Raw genomic sequence first — 22,153 nt, forward strand, 5'->3', positions numbered from 1 at the left:
CGAGGAGTGATCCTGTTCTCATCAAGACCCTCTATAGTTGATTGGCTGGCTGACAAAAGAAGGCTTCATGAAATGCAGCATTGAGATGCAGGTGTAGTCTAAATTATTACATTTCCTAGAGTAGGTTCAGAGGAGATCTCGGCATATTGCAGACTAGATCTTTGCTTTCCCTGCTTCCCCATTGAACTTTGATCTATTACTCTTCTGAGTTGCTTGAACTTCTATTCAAGAGTAGTTCTGCTTTTGAAATTCGATTTATACAGATATGCTTATGTTCTCACTCTCTTATCCTAACTAATAACTCTTCAAGGCTTCTGATTGATGCCTTTCTTCCTATTTTTAGAATAGGGATTCTTTCCTTTATGGAACACGCTTAATGTATATGATTATTTTTATGAGCTAATGTGATGATCTTAAACTGCTGATTGAAATAAAGAACATATTCCACATAATGGATTAATAAAACCTTTTAACTCATAACAAACTCTCATATTTGACTGAAATAATCTAGTGATTTTAAAGACATTTATGTGATTCAGATCCTGATTAATCTCATTCAGCGTCAAAGGGCTGTCGAACAAATAGGGGGGATTTCTCTCTGAACAGGTGATATTGCTTTCTTGTACACTTATATTTAACTGAAACTCCCCGCTTCAGCAAATCTGGTGGCAAAGGGTGGTTGACATTATGAGAGTTGTGGTTTTGAAGGCGATATGTGGATTTGAAAGTGGTTGCAGTACTGGAGGCATGAGTATCAATAGGGGCATGTGTCATGAATAGTAAATCTTTGCTGCAGTTTGTTCATGAGATGTTGAAATGTGCGTTTGAATAAATCATTGATTGTATGTGTTTATTGTCAAAATGTTCAAGAGTGTAAGAGAATCCAGAGTAGTCTCACATGCCATCCCGGTATATTGAAAAATAAAGTACATTTTTGGTTGCTTGTCCGCTAAGGATTTGTAGTGCTGATCATGAGATACTTTTGACTGCCAAATTGAGATTGGGAAGTTAACCATTTGTGATTGTACTAATATTGAATGATGTTAGTGGAGCCTATTGCGCAATTTACCGCTGGTCGAGATTTAATTTGCATGCATGGAAAAATCTTTTTTTGGGGGGAAGTTGGAGGGTGTTGGAACCTTAATATTCCGATTGATGTAATGTTTCATTTTCTTTAGAGAAGCAGACAAGGATGGTTTACTGTGTGTTCACTTAGAGTTATAGGTTGTGTGTACAAAAGATGAATTTCAAAGGAGGCTGAACTGTTGCAAAGAGTGAGATTATACATCATAATGTGCCGCGCTTGGACCTATTGGTTTTTACTGTCACGCTTCTATTGGTTGATGACAACACAGAGTGTTATAGGTCAGTCGTTTCAAGAATGCCACTTTGAAATTTGTTATTGATTTTCAGAAATCCAAACTGTAACAGGATTGGGGGAAATGATTCTGACATATACGAAAAAGAATCAAAATATTGGGGATTGAATTTACATGATTGTTGTCGGTCAAATAAATCGAACTCCTGACATTTTTGAAAACTCTTAAGAGTATGATGAATGGTGATGTGACAGTTCTGGTAAGGGAAGGTGAGGGGGCACCTCCCAAGGGTACACCGGAACATTATATGACAATAAATGTGGCTTACATGCATTATATGGCTTCATCAATGGTGCAAGATCACTTCAAATGAGGGTTCTCCGAAGTTACCACCACATGATACATCAATATTATTGAGTATTTAGGAGAAAAACTGTATGAAATGACACTGCCTACTGGGGAGTGGCAGTTCCTTAATTAGGGTGAAGGAGCATTGTCCACCCAGCAGCCAGGGCAGCAACCATGAAAAATGCAATGGTAATAAAATGATTGTAATACCATTTTCAGTGTGACCAGCCCTCATGAAGTGTCAGGGCATTGCGGGGTCACTGCTGCTGCCTGGGAGCAGGGTAGGAGGAGTGGTGCTCCAGTTTAAAGTGTGCATGTCACTTTGGCCGCTTGTCTTGCAACGGCCAGCCGGACATGCAGACTTTAAACCTCTCTAAACCGAGCTGGGTGGAGAGCAGTCACAGATGACCAGTGCCTGTAGGAGCACAGAGCCTACCCGCTCCAGCCAATCCTGGTGTTTCTCTCATGCTGGTTAACAGCATAAGAGCAGCAGCTGGATTGGTCAGGGGAATTGGCTTAGAGACCCCTCGCTGACTTGGAAACTGGGATCGCAGGAGCAGAGAAGACTGGGTAGGTATTTTCTTTCCTTTTTTGTTATAAATTCTTTTTTGGGGTTGCCCATTGCCAGGCAATGTCAAAACCAGGCACTGCCTTGAACCTCAACTCCAAAGCAGTCAATAATGGCCTGTTATAAACAATGTTTATAATGGGCCACGATTGAGAGCTTTGGAGTTTCTAAAACAGTCTGAAAGTGTGTCATAATATACACCCATTCACCTCTCCACTTTCAACTACAATCAGCCAGCACCTAGACGTAAACAATATGAGGCATTAAATCTTTGGGAGTAAATAGCACATGCTAGAGAGAAAGACAAATACCAAACAAAAGCGAGGAAAGCAGTGCGTAATTATGCAGATGCTCGATAGCATAAGGAACAACATAGATGGAGGAAAGGCATGGTTGAGGGAACTAGATCATATCCAGCCATTGCTACTAAGAAACCTGAAAAATTGTAAAAAGAGCAAAGCAAAGGCAAATGAAGATTAAAAAAAATTGAAAGATTTCTGACACCGAGAGTGATTCAGGGGATGAACTTTAGATGCATTATTGGCTAAGCGTCCAACACCTTATCTTGCATCTGTATCAAATACTGAGAGTACTTCGACATCAAATGTGACAGTGTTCAAATTGAAAAAACATTACAGGTGACCCAGCCTGTTGTACAATCTTGTGAGCAAGTCATCCGTTTTGCCCTTATCACCGCCTTACAGTGCGCATGGCGTACTGCGTGAAGGCATGCCTGGTCCTGGGGTCAGGCATGCCTTCCCGCAGTACGCCATGCGCACTGCAGTTCTTCCTGTTGTTAATTACTTGAACCGTAGCAGCTGGAGCAGTTGGAGCAGCAGAAGGCGAATGGAGCCACAGCAGCAGGAGTAGGCAGGACACCGATTTAGGAGTAGAGGAGAAGGTAAGCCTCCCGAGTGCTGGCCTGCAGTCCTTACTACGCGGGAGGGAGGGGGTGCGGGTGGTTTAGCAGGAGAGAGAGCAGGGGGTTTGCAGAAGGGAGGGAAGGGGGCTGGGGTGGGGGTTTAGCAGGGAGGGTGTAGGGGGCACAGGGGCAATGAGTGACTCAACCAGCCACAGAACTCTGTGGAATTTCACAGAGTGCTACTAGACATTCTCTGCCCAGGGTTAGTAATTAGGTGGTGATCTGAGGCTTGTCGACCAACATTCAAATGAGCTCCTTAGTGTGAAGGTAAAATTTAAAACGAGGCCTCCCGCTTAGTGTATCCAACTTGCGGTCCATTACGGTCGGCCATAAATTCTGACTTTGTCCCGGTCAAGTACAACTAGTGCTTTGGCTTGTACGCACTAGAAAGTGTTTATTCTTTATAATTCCATATCTCCATTCCCTATGTTGGATTTTTGTCATTTTTAAAGATAAACAATTATTATTTGAATTGGTGTTGGATTTTGATTCTGTGTTGTGTCTTACTTTTTTGATGTATTGGTGTTTTTAAATGCTCTACAAACCTGTTTCCTATGCTATGCTTGCCTGCTTGTTGCCAGCTACCAAGGATTGAGCAAGGAAATCATGTATTAAAACTTTGACTGAACCTTTTATTGTGATTGTGGCCTTATTACGTGTGGTAAGTCCCTATTTATCCCTACTAATAAAACACTTTCCTACAAACCTGTTATAACTGATGTTGTACATGTATGAGTTGAGATTGTGATACTTTCATGTGTTACTGCTTCTATTATAACTGGACCTGCACCTATTACGAGGGCAATAGCAGCACACTCATTAGGGAGCTGCCCAACAACTGCGCCGACTAATCTTGTTCCGAATGCTGTATTTCAAGGAGCTCCTGTGAGAGAGTTCCTGTGAGAGAGTTTATTCAGAATTCACAGATTAGTGTCTGGACACCACCACAAACTAGTCAATCATTGAGAGAAGAAAGAAGGATTGTCTTTATGACACAAACAACCCAGGGTAAGACTAACATGTTTGAGGGTGGGATTTTTCCCCTGTGGTTTGAAGAAATGCCAAAAAAAAAAAGTTTAAAAAAAAACAGGCCACTGCTGCACAGCAGACAGAAAAAGAGAGGCCAATCAATGTTCCAAGACTAAAGGTTGAATTAGAAAAAATAATAAGAGGATGTTTTGATATTGAACATGTTAATCAATACCACGAAAAATAACATATGTATTTGTGTAAAATAAATTACTAGACCTGCAGCAGTTACACATGATAAATTAACTGAATTAGCTAGTTAATGAGCTCTTGAAACAATGTGTTCTTCAGGGATGTGATTACATGTTATTGATTTAGTAAAATGCATATGAAGATGGAGTGATTTTGAGAAATTAGGAAGCAAATAGGTAAAGAAACATGAAAAAAGAAACAGTCAAAGGTCGCTTAAACAAATAATAAACCACTGCCTGATTTACTAGATAAAGGAGAGACTGCAGTTTATCCATTGAGAGAGGTTCTACATGGAGGGTATGTACATCTGCACTGGAAAAGAGGTGATCTTGCAGCATTTATGAATAATTTTCCAAAATTGAGATGGTACACACACGTGGCACAGAATTGTTAAGGGTTCGAAGGCATTGTGAACCGAATTGAATACACTTTTCAATATTGTACTGCAGAATGATTTGTGGGCAGAATGCAAAGTTGCTGTACAGTGGCAGCATGACGAGCCAAATAGAGATGAACACACTTTTGCTCCTTCTCCTGTTGTCACGGAAAAATATGATGCAGTGATTACATTCCTGAAAGGCAAGGTTCCAACAAAATATATTGGTGAGGTAAAGATTAAGAGAATTTCACAAGAGCAGAAAGAATCAATGTATGACTATTACAAAAGTTTGATTCAAGCAAGTGTTTCAGCAACACAGTGAATAGGGAATATTCAGAACCTGGTGATATGGGATTTTTGTGTCTCAGTTTGTTATTGGTATGAGACCAGAGATCAGTATATTTATACAAGAGAGTGTGCTTTGCTGGCAAACAAAACTGCTGGATGAGATCCTAAGATATGTGAAGTATTGCAGTGATGAATTGGAAATAAAGCAGAAGAGAATTAAAGAGAAGTTTCTGTTGGCACAAATGATATTAGCATAGAAAAGCTTTCAGAACCAGACATTTTCAGGGAATCAAAGTGGAATGCAAAATATGGTTTTCAGGGTCAAGGTAATCAAAGAGCTTCTCAGGGAAGAGGTAGAGGTGTTCCAATTGATCCACGTTCCGGCATTGATGTTGCAATGTTGAAGAAATCGACCCCTTGTCATTTTTGTAACAAAATTGGGTATTGAAAGAGGGAGTGTAGACTTAATCCCTATGGAGTGACTGGAAATGTTCAAAGGCAAGGAGGAAAGCAGATGTAAATGGAGAACGTACCCATTCAGCAAATGCAAGTGCCAGTGCAGACACAGGTACCAACAATGCTGGTCCAACAAATCCCAATCGTTCAACAAAATATGGGAACTAACATGAAACAGATGTCCAGATCAAATCCAAACTTAATCCAGAACCAGAATCCAACTTCCTTTCAACAGTACAGCATATAAGACAGTGACAGTTTTAGCTCTAATAATTCCCAATAATGGTACGTGATGGGGTAGGAAGATTTGGTATGTGGCACAGTCTTAGAGGTATACCAGAGTGGACCATTTGTAGAAGGAGAAGTAAATGGCCATCCAGTGTCATTTCTGATTGACACAGGTGCTACCCGTCCATTGTTAGAATAGTAGAAGTTCCAGCCCTAACCCTCTTGGGGAAGAAGATTCAAGTTGTGGGAGCTACAAATACACAAATGACAAATGCCACTTCAGCGAAAGTCCCAATTAAGATTTGTTCATTCAACAACAATCATCAATTTGTTATATGCAATTCTAGTCCTCAAACGGAGAGGCCTCCTGTGCAAGTTAAATTGCACTATTTACTGTACACCGAATGGTTTTAAATTTTAGACCCATAAAAAGGATGTTACTTTTAAATTGGCTGAACAAGAATCAGCTGTAGGAATGTATACAGTAAGGACAGGAAATAATTTACCCCTGACTTTAAAAAAATTGTTAATCCAGAAGTATGGGATTTCAAAGGAAAGGATATCGGATTAATAAAAGGTGTTGAACCAGTCTGAATCATGGTGAAGCCCAATGCTTCATACCCAAGAACACCACTATATAATTTGACCCCAGAAACAATAGCAGGAATAACACCAATAATTGAAGACATGTTGAACAGAGGGCTTCCCAGAGAAATTGTTGATAGCCCGATCCAGAGCTTGCAGATGCCTAATGGCAAAAATTAGATTGTTCAAGATCTCCGAAAGATTAACAGCATTGTTATTCAATGTTGTTCCATGGTACCGAATCCAGCCATTATCCATTTCCAAATTACGTGCACTGCAGAATGGTTTACCGTTATGGATCCATGCCAATTCTTTTTTTCTATTCCATTGTATGAGACTGTGAATTTCTGTTCACTTTTGTGTTTCGACAGAAAGGTTTGGCATGGTTTCAAGTTCCACAAGGATATACAGAGAGACAGTCTATTTTTAATCAAATTCTAAAGAAAAATCTTGGATCTCTGCAGATGCCTTACAAATCAGTTCTTGTGCAGTACATTGATGACCAACATGGGGCATCAAAAACACAAGAAGCTTGTAAACAGGATACAATTGCTTTGCTTATCCATCTAGCTGAAAATTAACATAAAGTGTCTCCAAATAAATTGCAACGTTGCCAAAAAGATGTCCAACATCTGTGGCATATCATTGAGAAAGGTACCAGAAAGGGGTCCCAAAGGAAGTTGAGACCATTCTTGGAATTAATCCACCTGAGAAAGAAGTCATAATGTTCCTGGTGATGGTTGGCTACTGTAAGCAATGGATACCAAATGTTTCCTTCGTGGCTTAGCCTTTAGTGAGGCGGACACACAAAGATGTGCCTGATCTGCTTCCATGGTACAATGAATGCTTAAACGTTCTCTTAGAACTCTGAGAAAGTTTCTGTTGTGCCTGGTTCCAGTAAGATGTTTACTTTGTTTTGCAGTAGGAGAGATTGCTGCACTCTCTCAATGCTTACTCACATGCATGGTGATGCAAAAAGACTTGTGGCTTACTTCTCCATTACACACTATCCCGTAGCCGCAGGGCTTACTGGGTGTCTGATGTGAGAACATAGGGATGGGACATCCTTTAACTGATATGGTCCCTCATTTTGTAGAGCTTTTGCTCACCTGAACCAAAACCTAGTACATGACCAATAGCCGTTTCACTAAATATGAGCAACACATTTTGGCGGCAGAAACCATTTCATTAAGGCGCTGCCAGGAATTCAGTCCTTCCACAGTACTTCCAACAAATGACAATTGTAATGATGATTAAGTTAAACATCGTTGTCTGAATGTCACGGTTTTATACACCAAGCCAATGCCAGGCATCAAGATGAACCATTGATCAAGCCTGATTATGTAATGTTTTTGGATGGCTCATGCTTAAGAAATAATGAGGGAACCCTAAGAGTAGTTTATGTTGTCTGCACAATTCAAGAGTTTGTAGAAGGTTCATGGCTTCAAGGTATTACCCCAGCACTGTTTGCAGAATTGATTACACTTACAAGAGCCTGCAGCCTAACAGCCCAACTGAGAGTGACTATATTTACAGATATTCAATAAGGCTTTGTTGTGTTCCATGACTTTGGACAGTTAAGGTCACAAACAGGTTTCATAACCTCACCTGGAACTCTGATTCCAAACGGAGAACATGTGAGAAACCGGTTGGAAGCAATACAGTTGACCAAAAAAGTCACAGGTTGTTAAATGTGCAGCTTACATGAGTGAAAATAGATATGTCACCACTGGAAACAAATTTGCTGATGAAGGTGCACGTTATTGTACACTTGTGACCGGCACATTTAGCAGGGCTTACACAAATGAATCTGAAGAGGACACTGCTTTTTCCATGTAGGTGCCAATAGCAGAAATATGGGAAGTATGGGAAGATGTTCCATAGGAGGAACAATAGGGTTGGATCAGTGCATGATGTGGGAAAAATGAAAACGACATTTGGTTTTCAGCAGGTGGAAGACCACTACTGCCAGATAGTTTATTGTTTTCCATGACATGACAATTTCACTGCCCAATACATTTAGGAAGAGATGCAATGATGAGATTATTCAGACAAAATTAGTTGAACCCCCAATTCAGGATGCTTGCTGAGGAATTTGTACAGTCAAATATGTGAGAAATCAACAAAGGAATGTTGGGGAAAAACCACTAGTTACACTGAGCCATGTAGGAAGATCAGGAGGTGTTAGAAATGGGATCCCTGGCTGGCCAGGGCTTGCGCCAAAGTCAGTCAGAGACCACCACTCCTAAGTCAGGGCAAGGGAGTTACACGCCAAGATAACCCCTGCTCACCCTCTAGGTAACGTGGCGCGAGCAGCAAGGCTAAACTTGGAGGCGATGTGAGTTAAGTATTTGCGCACGCACCCCAGCAACAACACCCAGGCCCACCACAAAGGAAACTCCACACAAGGTTATATGTAAAAATAGCCTTTGTATTACACCAAAACACATTAGATAAAAACACACACTTTACAAGGTGCCAACAGGCACGGGCAGAATTTACAGGGGATATGTACAAGACAGGGCCACCTGGACCACTGTCAGGAATCAGCACTTTTAGAACTAGCAATACAATACTTGTAGGCCTAGAACTTAGAACATAGAGCCTATCGGACAGTACCTTCCGTCCTGGTTGCGCAGGATAATGCGAGTGATCTCCTTAGTAGGCTTGAGCGGGTGACCGGCTAGCTACAAGCATCTGTCTGGGGCGACCAATGTGTGCGGCTCAGAGGATGGGGCCCAGCGAAGCGGCGCGGCTCAGGGAAGAGCGGCGCGGCTCGAGGCTTGGACGGGCGGCCGGGCACGAGCTGCCGAGGGGAGTGAGCGAGGCACACTTCAGCGAGGCCCCAGTGGCCAGGGAGATCAGACAAGTCCCAGCAATTTGTCAGAGAAGGCACAATAGAGTCCACTGGTCCTGGGACTCTGGTCAGGGGGCGAGCTCAGTATCAAGCCCTTGGAGATAGTTAAACACCAAATAATCATGTAGCAAAAAATAGAACATAAAGCATACAACCAGTAACCACTGGTAACCGGTAAGTACCACCTACGCAATCCTAACCACCTTAGGAACAGGTCACGCAGGGAACCAGGACCTCACTAGCACCACCTGTACTAGCAAGAACCACCACCTAAGTATCACAATACAAGTAGGGGCATAGGCACATGATGCATCACAATACATTCAGAGGTGCAGGGCAGGAAAACACATGATGCAGAACCTACATTCAGCGGTGCAAGGAACAAGGCACATGATGCATCTACAACACATTCAGAGGTGCAGCAAAGAACAATTCGCATAAGTCAAATTAACACAGAACTTACATCAACAGTCCAGGGTCCAAGTTGCGCCACTGCGCCAAGACCTAAACGTGGCAGCTGCCCACAAAGTGCTGGGCAGCTGAGGGACAAGACAGGGCCTAAACGCTGCAGCTGGCACTAAGTGCTACGCAGCTGGGGGAAGGCCAAGGTAGGGATGAAGGAGTGCGTATCACTCCTAAGTCCAAGAACAAGTCCCTAGAAAGGAAAGAACCCTAAACGGTGCAGCTGCCCACTACTTGCTGGGCAGCTGTAACAAATTGCGACAGGGGCTCTCACCAGCCCCTCAGGAAACAGAACTAAATCAAGACGGCGCAATAGGTTGGAGCGCTCTGGGCTCTAAAAATAATGCTGCGCCCCCTCTTCATGAAGGAGGACTCGCCCCCCCAGTACTGTGGCGTGCGACGGTACTTTAAATACATATGCCCAGGGTAGGGGCCACACGGGGCACCTGAAATTAGTCAAAGTGGTGGGGGAAAGAAATAGGCCTGCTGAAACGTTGGGGCGGCCCACTGCCATCCGGGGCCGCCCAACATGTAACTGAGTCACTGTGCAGCGAAGGACCCACTATGCCTACCCGGAGCTTCTCCCCGCAGCCCTCCACACTTACCAGGCTGTTCTCTGGCGGGGGTTCTCCGGGCAGCAATAGGTCAACTCCTGGCGCTTGCGGTGGGGGCAGGCACCGGCAATGTGCCTCGCGCCCCCACCCGCTGTCCACTGCTGCTTGCTGGCGCCCTTATTCACCCGGTCCCCCATCTCGGGACCGGGACTCCAGGAAAGGTGCCTGCTAGATCCGACTTGGCTTCTTTTCTCTCTCGGCCCGACACCAGGGGGGGGCGGGACTTCACTTCCGGAGCTCCCTCCAGCACATGGGAGCCCCGGGCTGCAGGGAGGCCATCAGTCGGCCGGCTTCGTTTCTTTCCCTTTCCCGGCGGCAGCGGGCAGCCAATCGTGGCGCGGCGGCAGGCGGGCCTCCCCTTCAAAACCGGAAGTCCTGCCCCGCGTCAGGCACCGTAGTGCCTGGCTTCCTGTTTTGCGGCGCTTGGGCCGCTGCGGTGAACACTCGGGGCATAACTGAGGGGTGGGCACCCTCGATGTCTAAAATAAACGGCAGAAGCGAGGTGGCACTCGCAATTCAAGGACAACGGCGGCAATCTGGATCAAATGCCGGGTGGGCACCGGCGGTGAAAGATAAGGCGCCCCCAGGTGCTAACAGAAGATAAAGCGCTCTCAGGCACTTAGGGGGTGATTACAGCGCTTCCACGCGCTATAGGACAATCCACAGCGCTCACGGGGCGCTAGGGGCAGCCACAGCCCTGGGGCAAGGACAAAGGCACAGCAGAAGGTCCTGGGCATCAGGAGGGGCATGCAGGGCCCAGGGGCCAGCACACAGGCCAGGAGACAGCCCCCATGGCGGTCTCTCCTGGGCCCCACCAGCAGCAGCCCCCTCCTATCAGGATCCTGGAAGAGAACAACTTCTGTGGGGACACAGCCCCATTTTTATACATCACATTCCTTTGTCTGTAGGTGCAGGGTGGGGGAGAAACCAGTCACAGCTGGTTTTGGAGCACCCTGGATGTGCTCAATTACCCTTTTCATTCACTGGCAGGGCTCGGGTCATTAGACGCACCACAGGGGGTGGAGCCAGCATTGTGTGGGGAAAACCCATCACCATCAGGAACCAGGTGCAGCCCTCCCCTCACATCAGCATGCTGATCTCAGCACTCACCACTGGGCAGACCCATCCAGACATCTTGGAGCCTGGCATCCCAGCCAGCTCCAGCCAATCACACTCCAGCACCCTCACAGCACACGTACATCAATGTCTAGAAGTGGCACTTCCCCACTAGACACATTCATGCCCCATACATCATCTCACAGCATTCAATCACACGAGTCCAAACATACCAGACTCGAGCCTGTACACCCCACGCTTCAGGAACTACCAGGGACACATACATTCCCCATGCAATCCTATGGGAGGGCAGGCCTATCTCCCACACGCACTCAGGGAGCGCACACACTTTACACTGCGCCACAGTGTCAAAGTGCGCAAAAACCAGACATCACTCTACTTCAAGGCAAAAAGTTCAGGGGTGAGCCTGCCAAAAGGCCCAAGTCCAACAGGAGGTCCTTCCAAGAGAAAGGAGTTAGATTTTTTCAAGATGCTTGTTTTAACCGGTTGAGATATGTCCTGGTTATTTTTTTTATTTTATTGATTTATTTGTGTTTTATAGAGCGCAAAATTTACCCGTTAGGGTATCAGAGCGCTTTACAGGTTTAACAAGTTGTATACAAGAGACTTAGAAAGGGGGTAGAAACATTTGGGATAAAAACAGGTAAATACATTGTATGAGAACAAGAGGTCCCAGATCCCAGGGTGGGATGCCTGGAGGTGCCGAATGGATAGCATCAGATAATCCAAGGTATGGCAGTAATCAGAAGTAGAACAAGGTAGCTGAGGTGATTGCAAAGCGAGATTTAGGAGAGGAATTTGCCCATTAGGAACATTTTGGCCTCCTTTTTAAAGCGTGCCAGAGATGGATTCTTCTAATGGCGGGCGGGCGGAAGTGAGTTACATATTCTTGGTGCGGCCCCAGAGAAAGCCAGATTGTACGTTTGTTTTTTTCACAAGCCTGCTGGTTGGAGCAGGACGTCTCTGGCAGACCAGGAGTTTCTGACTCTTCCCGATACCACGAATTTCTGGGAGAGAAATGCAGGAGAGTTTGAGTATAGAGCCTTGTGCGTGATGCATGCCAGTTTAAGTTGGATTCTGGCCTCAAGAGGTAGCCAGGTCAGAGCTTTCAGGTGTGGTGAGATGTGGTTGAATTTCCTTGAACCTGTTAGTAGTCTGGGGTCAGGGAGATCTTGGGTAGACCCGAGAGGGTAGAGCATCCATGTTCCAGTCTAGAGATGACTAGTGCCTGGACTGACATTTTTAGGTCGGAGTGTCGAGGAAAGGTTTCAGTTTTCTTAGGTAGCTCAGGTGAAATCTGGCTGATTTGGCCATTGAGTTGATGTGGTCACACATGTTTAAGTTACAGTCTGGGGTTATTCCAAGGGATTTGACAGAGTCCACTATGGTTGGTGGGCAGTTTAAAGCTGTGATCGCCTTAATCCATTCCTCAATGTCAGGGTTGGTTTTGGTTGGGGAGATTAGGAGAAATTCAGTGTTTTTGCGTTGAGTTTCAGCTGGTTAGAGGTGAGCCATTGGACAGTCAATTTCAAGGCCTCATTCAGGGAAAGATTCTCCTCAGGAGAAGAGATTTTGATGTAGATCTGGGTGTCGTCGGCATACATGTGGTAAGAGATATTTGCGGTGCATAGTACTTCAGCTAGCGGTTCGAGGTAAAGGTTTAAGAGTGTAGGAGACAGGGTTGATCCTTAGGGACTCCATCCGTGATCAGAGAGGGATCGGACAAGTTACCACTTATTAGGAATCTCTGTGAGCGGTTCTGGAGGAAGGACCTAAACCATTCAAGAACAGGGTCATTCAGTCCCATCCTGAGTTTGAGGCGTTTAAGTAGTTTTTCTTGGTTTACCGTATTGAAAGCCAAGGATGGATCTAGGAGGATTAGGAGACAGGTTTTGCCTTGATCAGGGGCTTGGACGGCATCATCCACGATGTAGAGAAGGGTGGTTTCAGTGCTGTGCCCAGTCCTGAATCTGAATTAGAAGTCATCTAGTAGGTGGACGTTGGTGATGTGTTGGCTCAACTGCTGTTGCACACATTTCTCCAGGACGTTAGCTAGGAGTGGGATATTGGATACAGGTCTAAAGTTGTGAGGTGAAGCAGGATATAGTGCAGGTTTTTTTACAATGGGGAGGACTTGGCCGGCTTTCAGAGAGTCAGGTATCGACCCCTGTAGAAGGGAGGCGTTGATTATTGCAGTCCAACTAGGAATGATAGATTGAGAATTTCTGGTCTGGCGGAGAAGTTTTAAATGTGCAGCTGAAGGGTGCTGTCTCCAGTTTCTTTTTGTCTGCCGGAGGGATCTCCTCGTTGAGGGACCCACTGAACCAGGAGTTTCTGTCTTTGATTTGGGTTCTTTTTAGTTTCAGCGGAGCAAGATCATCAAGAATGTTAGATATAGTCGTGGAGTAATGTTCATTGAGGTCGTTGACTGTTGCAATATTGGGGGCAGGTCGGACTTGCAGGGAGCAACCAGTTCCCCGTGATCAAGGTTCTTGGTGTTTCTAATCCAACGTTTTGGAATCACAGGTTGTGGTGCACTTGTCTTATGGGTGCCAGATAATAGGAAGGTGATAGCGTGGTGGTCAGACCAGTCAAATGGGTCTATAGAGAAAAGCTTGACAGCTGACTCCTTAGCGATGACCCAGTCTAGAGTGGCGCCTTTTGAGTGTGTTGGGAGTGAGCAGGCTTGGGTGAGGGCTTGGTCGGCCAGGAAGTCTTTGATGGGGTTGACCTGAGAGTCCTTGAGGTTGTTCCAGTGCAGATTGAAGTCATCAAGGAAAATGTCTTTAGAGTTGGAGGAAACCCTGGCTGTGATGATTTCTACGAGGTGGTCATTGAAGGTGGTAAAAGATGTGCAGACTACACAGTTGAGTCGCATTGCTGCATATGGAAAGTGCAAGGTATTCGCAGGAGTCTGTGGAATCTGACAGAAATTCAGTGACGAGGAGGTTAGAGCGGCAGATGTAGGCAGTACCTCCCCCTTTATTTTAGATTGCCTGTCCAGCTTGCAATGTTATAGTTGGGAGGGACTAAGAGGTCTAGGCAGGGAGATGAGGATCCTTTGAGCCACGATTCGGTCAGGATTACTAAGTCAAGTTTTTGGCTCAGGATGAGTTAGGGGATATCAGCGGCATGCTTAACTGCTGAGCAGCAGTTAATTAGGAGGCCAGACAGAGTGGGGTCGGTTAGAGTGCCGTGAGTTGGGACAGAAAAGGGTGCTAGCGCTAGGTTGCTATCAAACACACTTCTGTTGCAGAGGTTAGCTGATCTGTTGGGGTTGATTGCAACTGTCCGGATAGCATGTTCCTCATTCACATCTAGTAGACATGGGGTTACTGGGGCAGAATTGTAGGTAAGGAGAATGGCTAGAATTTCCTGTGAGGTCTGGTGGACTTGGGGTTATAGGGACAGAATAAAATGAAAGGAGGAGAGCTAGAATTTCCTCCTCCGAGAGGTAGCAGGGCTGCTTGCGAGGGCGAAGGTGTCGCAAGGATAGCGGTAACAGGTTATAGTGTGCATTATCTCCAGATGGGTGCCAGCCTACACAGCTCAGAGGAAGGACAGTCTCACCATACATAAACTGTTCTCACAAGAGTTAGTGAGGAGGTTCAGATTTTCTTGCAATTGCTTTCCAACTTACCATTGGCGAGCCTCTCCAGATAAAAAACTTTGCTATGCGTCACTTCACAGAGTTTTCAGAAACTCTGCATGGTGCTTGGAACGTGGAGAGGGCAATAGCCTGCAAACTCTGCAGGCGGAGCAGAATTCTGCACCTACCCCTATTTTTCAACAGGTTGCAGCTGTTATCCTAAATTTGAATCAAGAACAGTGACACAATCAGTCCCAGAAGCTGTATGCGGTTTAAAAAGCATGCCCAGAAGACCTGCCTGGAATTATTTCCGAAAGCCCCCTTCCAAGTGATCCTTGTCATGAATACTGCTGTTAAGTGTGCTGGAGTACCATACTGGGTTCATGCATTGCATACTCAGAGAGTGAGTGAACCTAATGAAGAAATAGTGGGCCATATTATCAAGAAAGGGCGATACATTATTGCCGCTTTTATCGGCAGGAAACTGCCGCTAAAGCGGCGATAATGGGCTTGATAATATGCCATTGTGAATTCCCATAGAAGCCCAGGTTAACACCAGAACCTGGGCTTCTATGGGAATTCACAAGGGCATATTATCAAGCCCATTATCGCTGCTTTAGCAGCAGTTTCCTGCCGATAAAAGCAGCAATAATGTATTACCCTTTCTTGATAATATGGCCCAGTGTTCTTTGAACCAGAACTGAGGGCACTAGTAGTCCGATCTCCTCAAGCTGGACAAGAACCAAGAGTGGTAACACAAGGAGCACAAAAGCAAAGAGAAGAAAGGAGTGAAAAATAACAGGCAGCTGCACCAATTCTGCCTCCTGGGATCAAATCAAATTATACTTGCAGTAAACAGAAGGGGGAAGATGCCTTAAATAAAATTACTTATCCAAAGTTGAAATTAAATAGAAACAAAGGGGTAAAGTATGTGTTTTCAAAAGAAGAAATCAGTTAAGAAAAAGGTCAGTAGGGGTTAATTGAACACACATTTTAAATTGCAGGAGGCACATGTCAAATATTGCAAGGAGAAGAATCAGGCATACCAGTCTATTTTATTTTTTAACAGGATGTCTATTTCTAGTTGCCAGCTGATTGAAAAGGTACTTGCTATTTAGTTTTGTTGTTCCCAAAAATGTATCATGTATATAGTGTTTGTGGTTTACTAATGACACTTTCAAACAGACATACACATATTGTAAGAGATGGATCCCAATTAGTGGGAGACATCTTTGGAGCAATCATTCCATCAGCAGTGGTAAACCTAAATGATGAGAAGATCAGACAGCTTTCAACAGTGATTGAAAATTAGCAACCAGCACCTCTGTTACTCTACCAGTTGTAAATAATGAATTAGTAGCTATTAGGTTCATGGTTTCACAGAATCGCATAGCATTAGACGATGTACTTGCTGAAAAAGGCAGAGTTTGCAAGCTACTGAAAGATCAGCATTGTTGCTCCTTTGTTCCTGTCTCTGATGAATGTAAGAAAATATTAAAATTCATCAAAAATATTTCAGATCTAAAACCTGAATTATAACCATTTGGACAACCAGTGTATTATGAGGTGTAAAAACAGGATTTTCTGCCATTAGCAATTGGGTTGTACTGTTGGAGGAGAAGTAATAAAAACTGTTGTGGTACCACTACTAACAGTAAGGTTTGGCATATTAACATTAGTTGCTTTCTTTAAAAGCTATACATATTATTTGAACAAGAGAAAGGCTAAAGAAAGGAACAAGCGAATGAAGAAAGATTAAGAGTTAAATGATTTCATCAATACAAATACAAAAGAATAAAGAAATATCTGAGCTGTAAAGAAAGAGAACTGAATAAACAAAGGAGGAGGAAAGTAATATCTGAGTGATTAATTTGTGAAAAATATGTGATGGTTTAAAAAACAGCAGTGGGGGTTCAAGAAAATAACGTACATATAGTAACACGCAGAATTCAAAAGACTTACATGAGAATTAAAAAAGTGTGTTTAAAATGTGCAAAATGTAGTACACATTCATATTTGACTACATGTGGTCTAAACAGCTGATTCAGTAATATTTTTCCACTGACCCATTACCCCAACGAAGGTGCAAAAAGTGCACAATAGAAATGTTATTTTTGCTGACCTTCCCGCAGACATGTATTACTTCCACAAATAAAAAATGTCTTAGGATGGTCATGTAATTCAATTCATGTTTCTACTTATACCATGATTGTTGTTACATGTTTTAATTAAATATAAATTCGAATGATAAAGATGAAGATTCCTGATGGGAAAGTAGTTTGTCTTCGGGAATAACTGCCAAGATCATTACACTGGACATTGCTACCTGATAAGTTTCTAACAAATTTGTAATGTGTGCCCAGTGAGAAGACAAGGAGTTCCCATGAAGAGACTAAAAAGATGATTGGCTGGCTGAAAAAAAGAGGCATCATGAAATGCAGCATTGAGATTTCTGCGTTGTTTATATTACTACCTGTTCCTAGATTAGGCTCAGAGGAGATTTTGCCATATTGTAGACAAGATCTTTGCTTTCCCTGCTACTGTACCAAACTTTGGTCTATAATTCTACCGAGTTGCTTGAACTTCTCTTAATGAGTACTTCTGCTTTTGGTATTCAATTTTTATAGAAGCTGTGTGCTTATGTTCTCACTCTATCATTCTAACTAAGAACTCATCAGGGGTTCGGAATAATGCTTTCCTCCCATTATTAGAATAGGGATTCATTCCTTATGGAACAAGCTTAATGTATTTGATTATTTTGATGAATTAATATGATGATCTTAAACTGCTGATTAAAAAAAAGGATTGTATACTAAATAATGCAGTAAACATGTTTTTAACTGATGACTAACTCTCGTTATTGGCTGACATAAAATTGCGATTTTAAAGACATTTATGTGGTACAGCTCCTGATAAATCTCATTCAACATCAAAGATCTGCCAAACAAATAGAAGGTTTTTAGTCTCTAAACAGGTGACATTGCTTTCTTGTAAACCTATATTTAACCGAAACTCCTGGCTTCAACATCTACACTTCATTTATCATGAGGACAATGACACAGGCAATTATACCATTTAGATGCTTAGGTTGTTAAGTCAACATTACTGCTCAATACAGGACATTGCAATTCATGCTTCTAACTTGGAAGTAGCCATTCAGACAATTGAGCAACTCTATTCATATGACATTGTTTAAAAGTGCACTCATTCAATTATGTGTGATTGCCAATGTCATGACTTTGTTTGCTCTCACACCACGAGGAGGTTACTAGAATTGTGTGAATGCAGTTGTCATTCCTCTACAGTCTGTACTTACTCTGATACAGATGGGGTATGCAATGAACCCCTCTTCACATATTTGCGATAAGTCACTTGAGCGTGTGTGTTTTATGTATCCTTCTTTACAAGAAAATTCAATAACTTGACCGTTTGTGGCATATTGTAGGTTTGCAAAGCCTGGAAGAAGCTTTATGTTCTTCTGGTCAAGTTCTTTCTGTTCCAATATGCATGAACCTGAAAAATTGAGAAACCATATCGTAAATCTGTGAAAAGACATCACAGTGTAATCATATACAAGGGCATAATACAGCTGCTTTTCCACAAATTACTTTTGTACATTTCTAATTTTTCATTTTTAAGTTTGCTTACTTCCCATAAAAATGAGTCCTCCAGATGTTAAAGTTGAACATATGTCCCTGAATATAACCTCTGTGAAACCTATTGTCTGTGCCACTGCATGTTTATATCCTCAAGAGAAGGAATACGTACATGGACACTCAGCAGTCAACTTTCAATTAATGTTTTCTTCTTTCAAAAAATCCATTTAAGGATGGATGATGTAAATACAAACACATTAGTTGCGGCAACCTTTGAATTAATTTTCTTATGCTTCAAGAATATTGTTATAATGGTATTTCTTCCCTTCTTTCTTTGCACCAATACTCTCCCTTCAGTTCAGCCTAAATGACTGGAGAATGTCACAGAATCTTGGTGTGTGGTCTTGCTTAGAGTGTCAATTGAAGATAAGAGGCTGAGCCTCAGGGAGGCTGATCCTGGTGGGGCTACTACTGATTACCATCTTACTACTATCTACCTTCTTTCAACTTACCTGAAACTGGACATAATAAATTACATCTTGGAACCTACGACCATACCTACGGTTTGGACTTCTTTGCTTAGTACAAATATCCATTCACAGCTTTTTTCACTGGCGGCCATGTCTGAATTAACCTTTTTAAAGCTTAAGAAAATTACTTTAGTGATGGCTGCCATTCATGTGTGCCAACGTCAGGCTGGCAAATCCCATATTATTCCAGATTTTACCTCCAACTATTTGATACAGTTGATATTTGTTTGTTAGAGCAATAAAAGCCTTGTGTGCTCTTGAGTATACTGTTCACTATATTATTCTATTTTACTTAACTATTAGTGGGTAATGAGAACCAACAGGCAGGGACCAACCAATGTTTTGATGTTTGACATGTATCGGCCTGGAGTATGAGTCCCAGATGCGAAGTTGCCAGACTATAACAGGAGGAATCTGTGTAGTCTGAAATCAGTTTCTCATGGAGTAAACAGTGATCAGGAGGATGGAGAAAGAGTGCTGGGATGCCAGAATTGTGCAAGTGTGGTTGAGGGGATGTGTAAACTGCTGTTCAACGAATGGGCAACATTGCTACACAGTAAGCAGCAGGACTACCACATGGCCATTTCATTACAATCACATCATATGCAAAAGAGGATATTTAAAAACATTCATATACATTCAATGAACTATGGATGTGATACTTTGTTGGCAGATTAGTATGTCAACTAAGATCTAATCTGATAACATGGGTTTGGCCTTTTTGGAATGGGTGAGAGAGCTTGAGGACCTGAAATCTGAATTGATAAGTAGTCAAAAAGAAAAATGATATGATGTACATTGAGTTCTACCTATTGGTAATTACGCTCACAATGTCAGATAAGGGAAAAGTACTAGTAAAAAGGTGAAGGTGGAGGATGCCAAAGGAAAGATGGTGAAGGGTTGAGGGCTCTGAGGTTTGATTGATTATTTTGTATAAAGTGCTTGTTGAGAAACGCAAGGATTCATGAAAACCTCTTGTTAGGATTTCACAATGAAATAATTACAGCTTTATCTAATTAGCTGCTCTATTGTCTGGCAGGAAACAAAGCCCAGTCTTGTAGAAGCTGTGCACACTTGAAAAGCTGATTTATGAGTCTGATGGTAGCCTCAACGAGGGGGGGGGGAATGGAGCTAAGTTGCACTATGGTGCAAGGATGCCTGCATTGGGGTGGGCAGCACACAGTGTTCCAACGGAAGGAGATCGCAGAAATGTTTCATAGCTTTGTAAATATGTAGCATTTCTAGTCCCTCCCTTTTAGTCAGTGCAACACAGCTACTTTGCTTGCTGCCTCGCATTGCATGAAATATTGGTAAATATGCCTGTGGTGCATTCTTTCTTATCCCATTACACATTCTCCAGACAGCTGTAGAAGTGAGGTGGGAAGGCAAGGACTTAAGTGCCATTGAAATATATGTTGATTTGGATGTCACAGTTACCCTTCAAAATAGAGGCAGCATTCACCTTAGCCTATGATCTCACACTGTCCTTGCTTGTCAATCACAGGCTAGGGTAGAGTCAAGCAGGTTCCAGCCGGTAAGAAGTCAGGACAATTCTATGAACAGGATGCAGAAATAGAATGAGCCAGGGTTTGTCTAGAGTGAACACATGAAAAAAGCTACACATGGGTTTCTGAATAGATAAATGGGGAACTGCCACTCAATGTGTATTCAGCATCCTCGGAGCGAAATAAAAGAGCATGATGGGATGATAAAAACCTAACTAAGGATAATGAAAAAAGTAAGCTGAGATTTTGCCAATAATACAATAAGATATAGGAAGGATGGTTGGATTAATTGAGTTAGGTGTGCATTAGGAAGTGGAAAATCTGTCAAAAAATTGTAGGAAATGTCCAAGATAGTGTGGAATATCAGACCATTTCAGTGATGAAGTTAAAATCTATGAATACAATTGTGCATGCAGATAAACTTTATGTATGAGCTTTTAAAGGAATATTCGGAGCCGAATCGTAGTGGTCTATGGACCGCATTTCTGACTGAGCAATTAGGATGTCTATGGACAGCCTTTCTGAATCAGTTGTTCCGACACAGATTGGCTGTTGGAACGTGCATTTGGGGGCCCGGAGCAGGCTCCCCTTCACCTGGGGTATCCGAATGGGGCCGCTGGGGGTACCCCTTGGGGTACCCCTGGGTCCCCCCTTTAAATGCATGGACCGTGTGGCAGGCACGATGGGGTGCCTGCCACAGGGTGCAAGATTTTCAGAAAGCACCCCTTTCTTCAATGGGACCCTGTGTACTTGGTCGGAACACAAGCTTACACTGAAGTCAATGGGAGTCTGACCAAACGGGATTCGGAACCATCATTAAGCCAAGGCGGAGTTCGCGTAGCCGCGCTATGTGAACCTACGCAAAGCAGTAAAAAACCTTAGCAACGCTACGTCGAGTTCCTCAAGCATGCTTGTCCTGCATTCTCACGCATGCTTGCGAGACGTTTCTGATGGTCGGCAACGCAGATTGCGTGTTCGGGGGGAATATCACTCGATCTTGACCACATGGTCGCCAATGGGCGCATTCATCTTGTTTTTCTACTCTCTGCATGGTTCTGGGGCCTGGTTTTCATCCCTCTCCAATCTTTTCAATCTTTTATTTGTTACACTGTTTTTCTGATCTTTTTTATTTATCTATCCCTCTCTCCCCCTACGTGTACATTTTGTGTTTTATTTCCACTTTTACTGCTTTTTTGTACTGTTTTTCTATTACTTGCACTTTTTATTTTTTGACTTTCCTACTTCTTCTCCTGACTTTATTTTTAACTTCTACATTTTCTTTTCCGCCCTCGCCCCCAGAACCATGGCAAAGGCTTTCCAGAAGGGGAAGGCCAAGGGTAGTGTGGCCAAGAGCCGCCTTCCTTGAGGAAGACGGCGCCCGGAAGGGTTGCAGCCCGGGCCCTATTCTCCTAGGAGGAGGTGGCCGCCCCTGTGTTTTTAGGTACAGCGCCACTTCCCCTTAACCTTGGCTGCAGGCGGCAGGCCTGGATCCAGCTATGCTGCCAGGAACGTCACTGCCGGTGGGCGAGAGTGCGCCGAGCAGTGTTTCACTGCTCGGAGGTCCAGCGCACCTACAACCAGCGTACTCACTGGAAGTCCGATATCCTAG

General features: G+C 43.5%; 1 protein-coding gene across 3 annotated transcripts in view; it reads right to left on the reverse strand.

Moving 5' to 3' along the window:
* LOC144755181 (coagulation factor XIII B chain-like) overlaps positions 1–22,153 on the reverse strand; it is a 1,011,791-nt gene that overhangs the window by 54,837 nt on the left and 934,801 nt on the right. For all 3 annotated transcript variants that reach the window (XM_078643848.1, XM_078643839.1, XM_078643857.1), the window contains exon 18: positions 18,230–18,426. In XM_078643848.1, the coding sequence (XP_078499974.1) occupies positions 18,230–18,426 (197 nt within the window). The remainder of the gene's footprint in view (positions 1–18,229; positions 18,427–22,153) is intronic.

This window comes from Lissotriton helveticus, chromosome 1_1 (assembly GCF_964261635.1).
Source record: "Lissotriton helveticus chromosome 1_1, aLisHel1.1, whole genome shotgun sequence".
NCBI classification, from domain to species: Eukaryota; Metazoa; Chordata; class Amphibia; order Caudata; family Salamandridae; genus Lissotriton; species Lissotriton helveticus.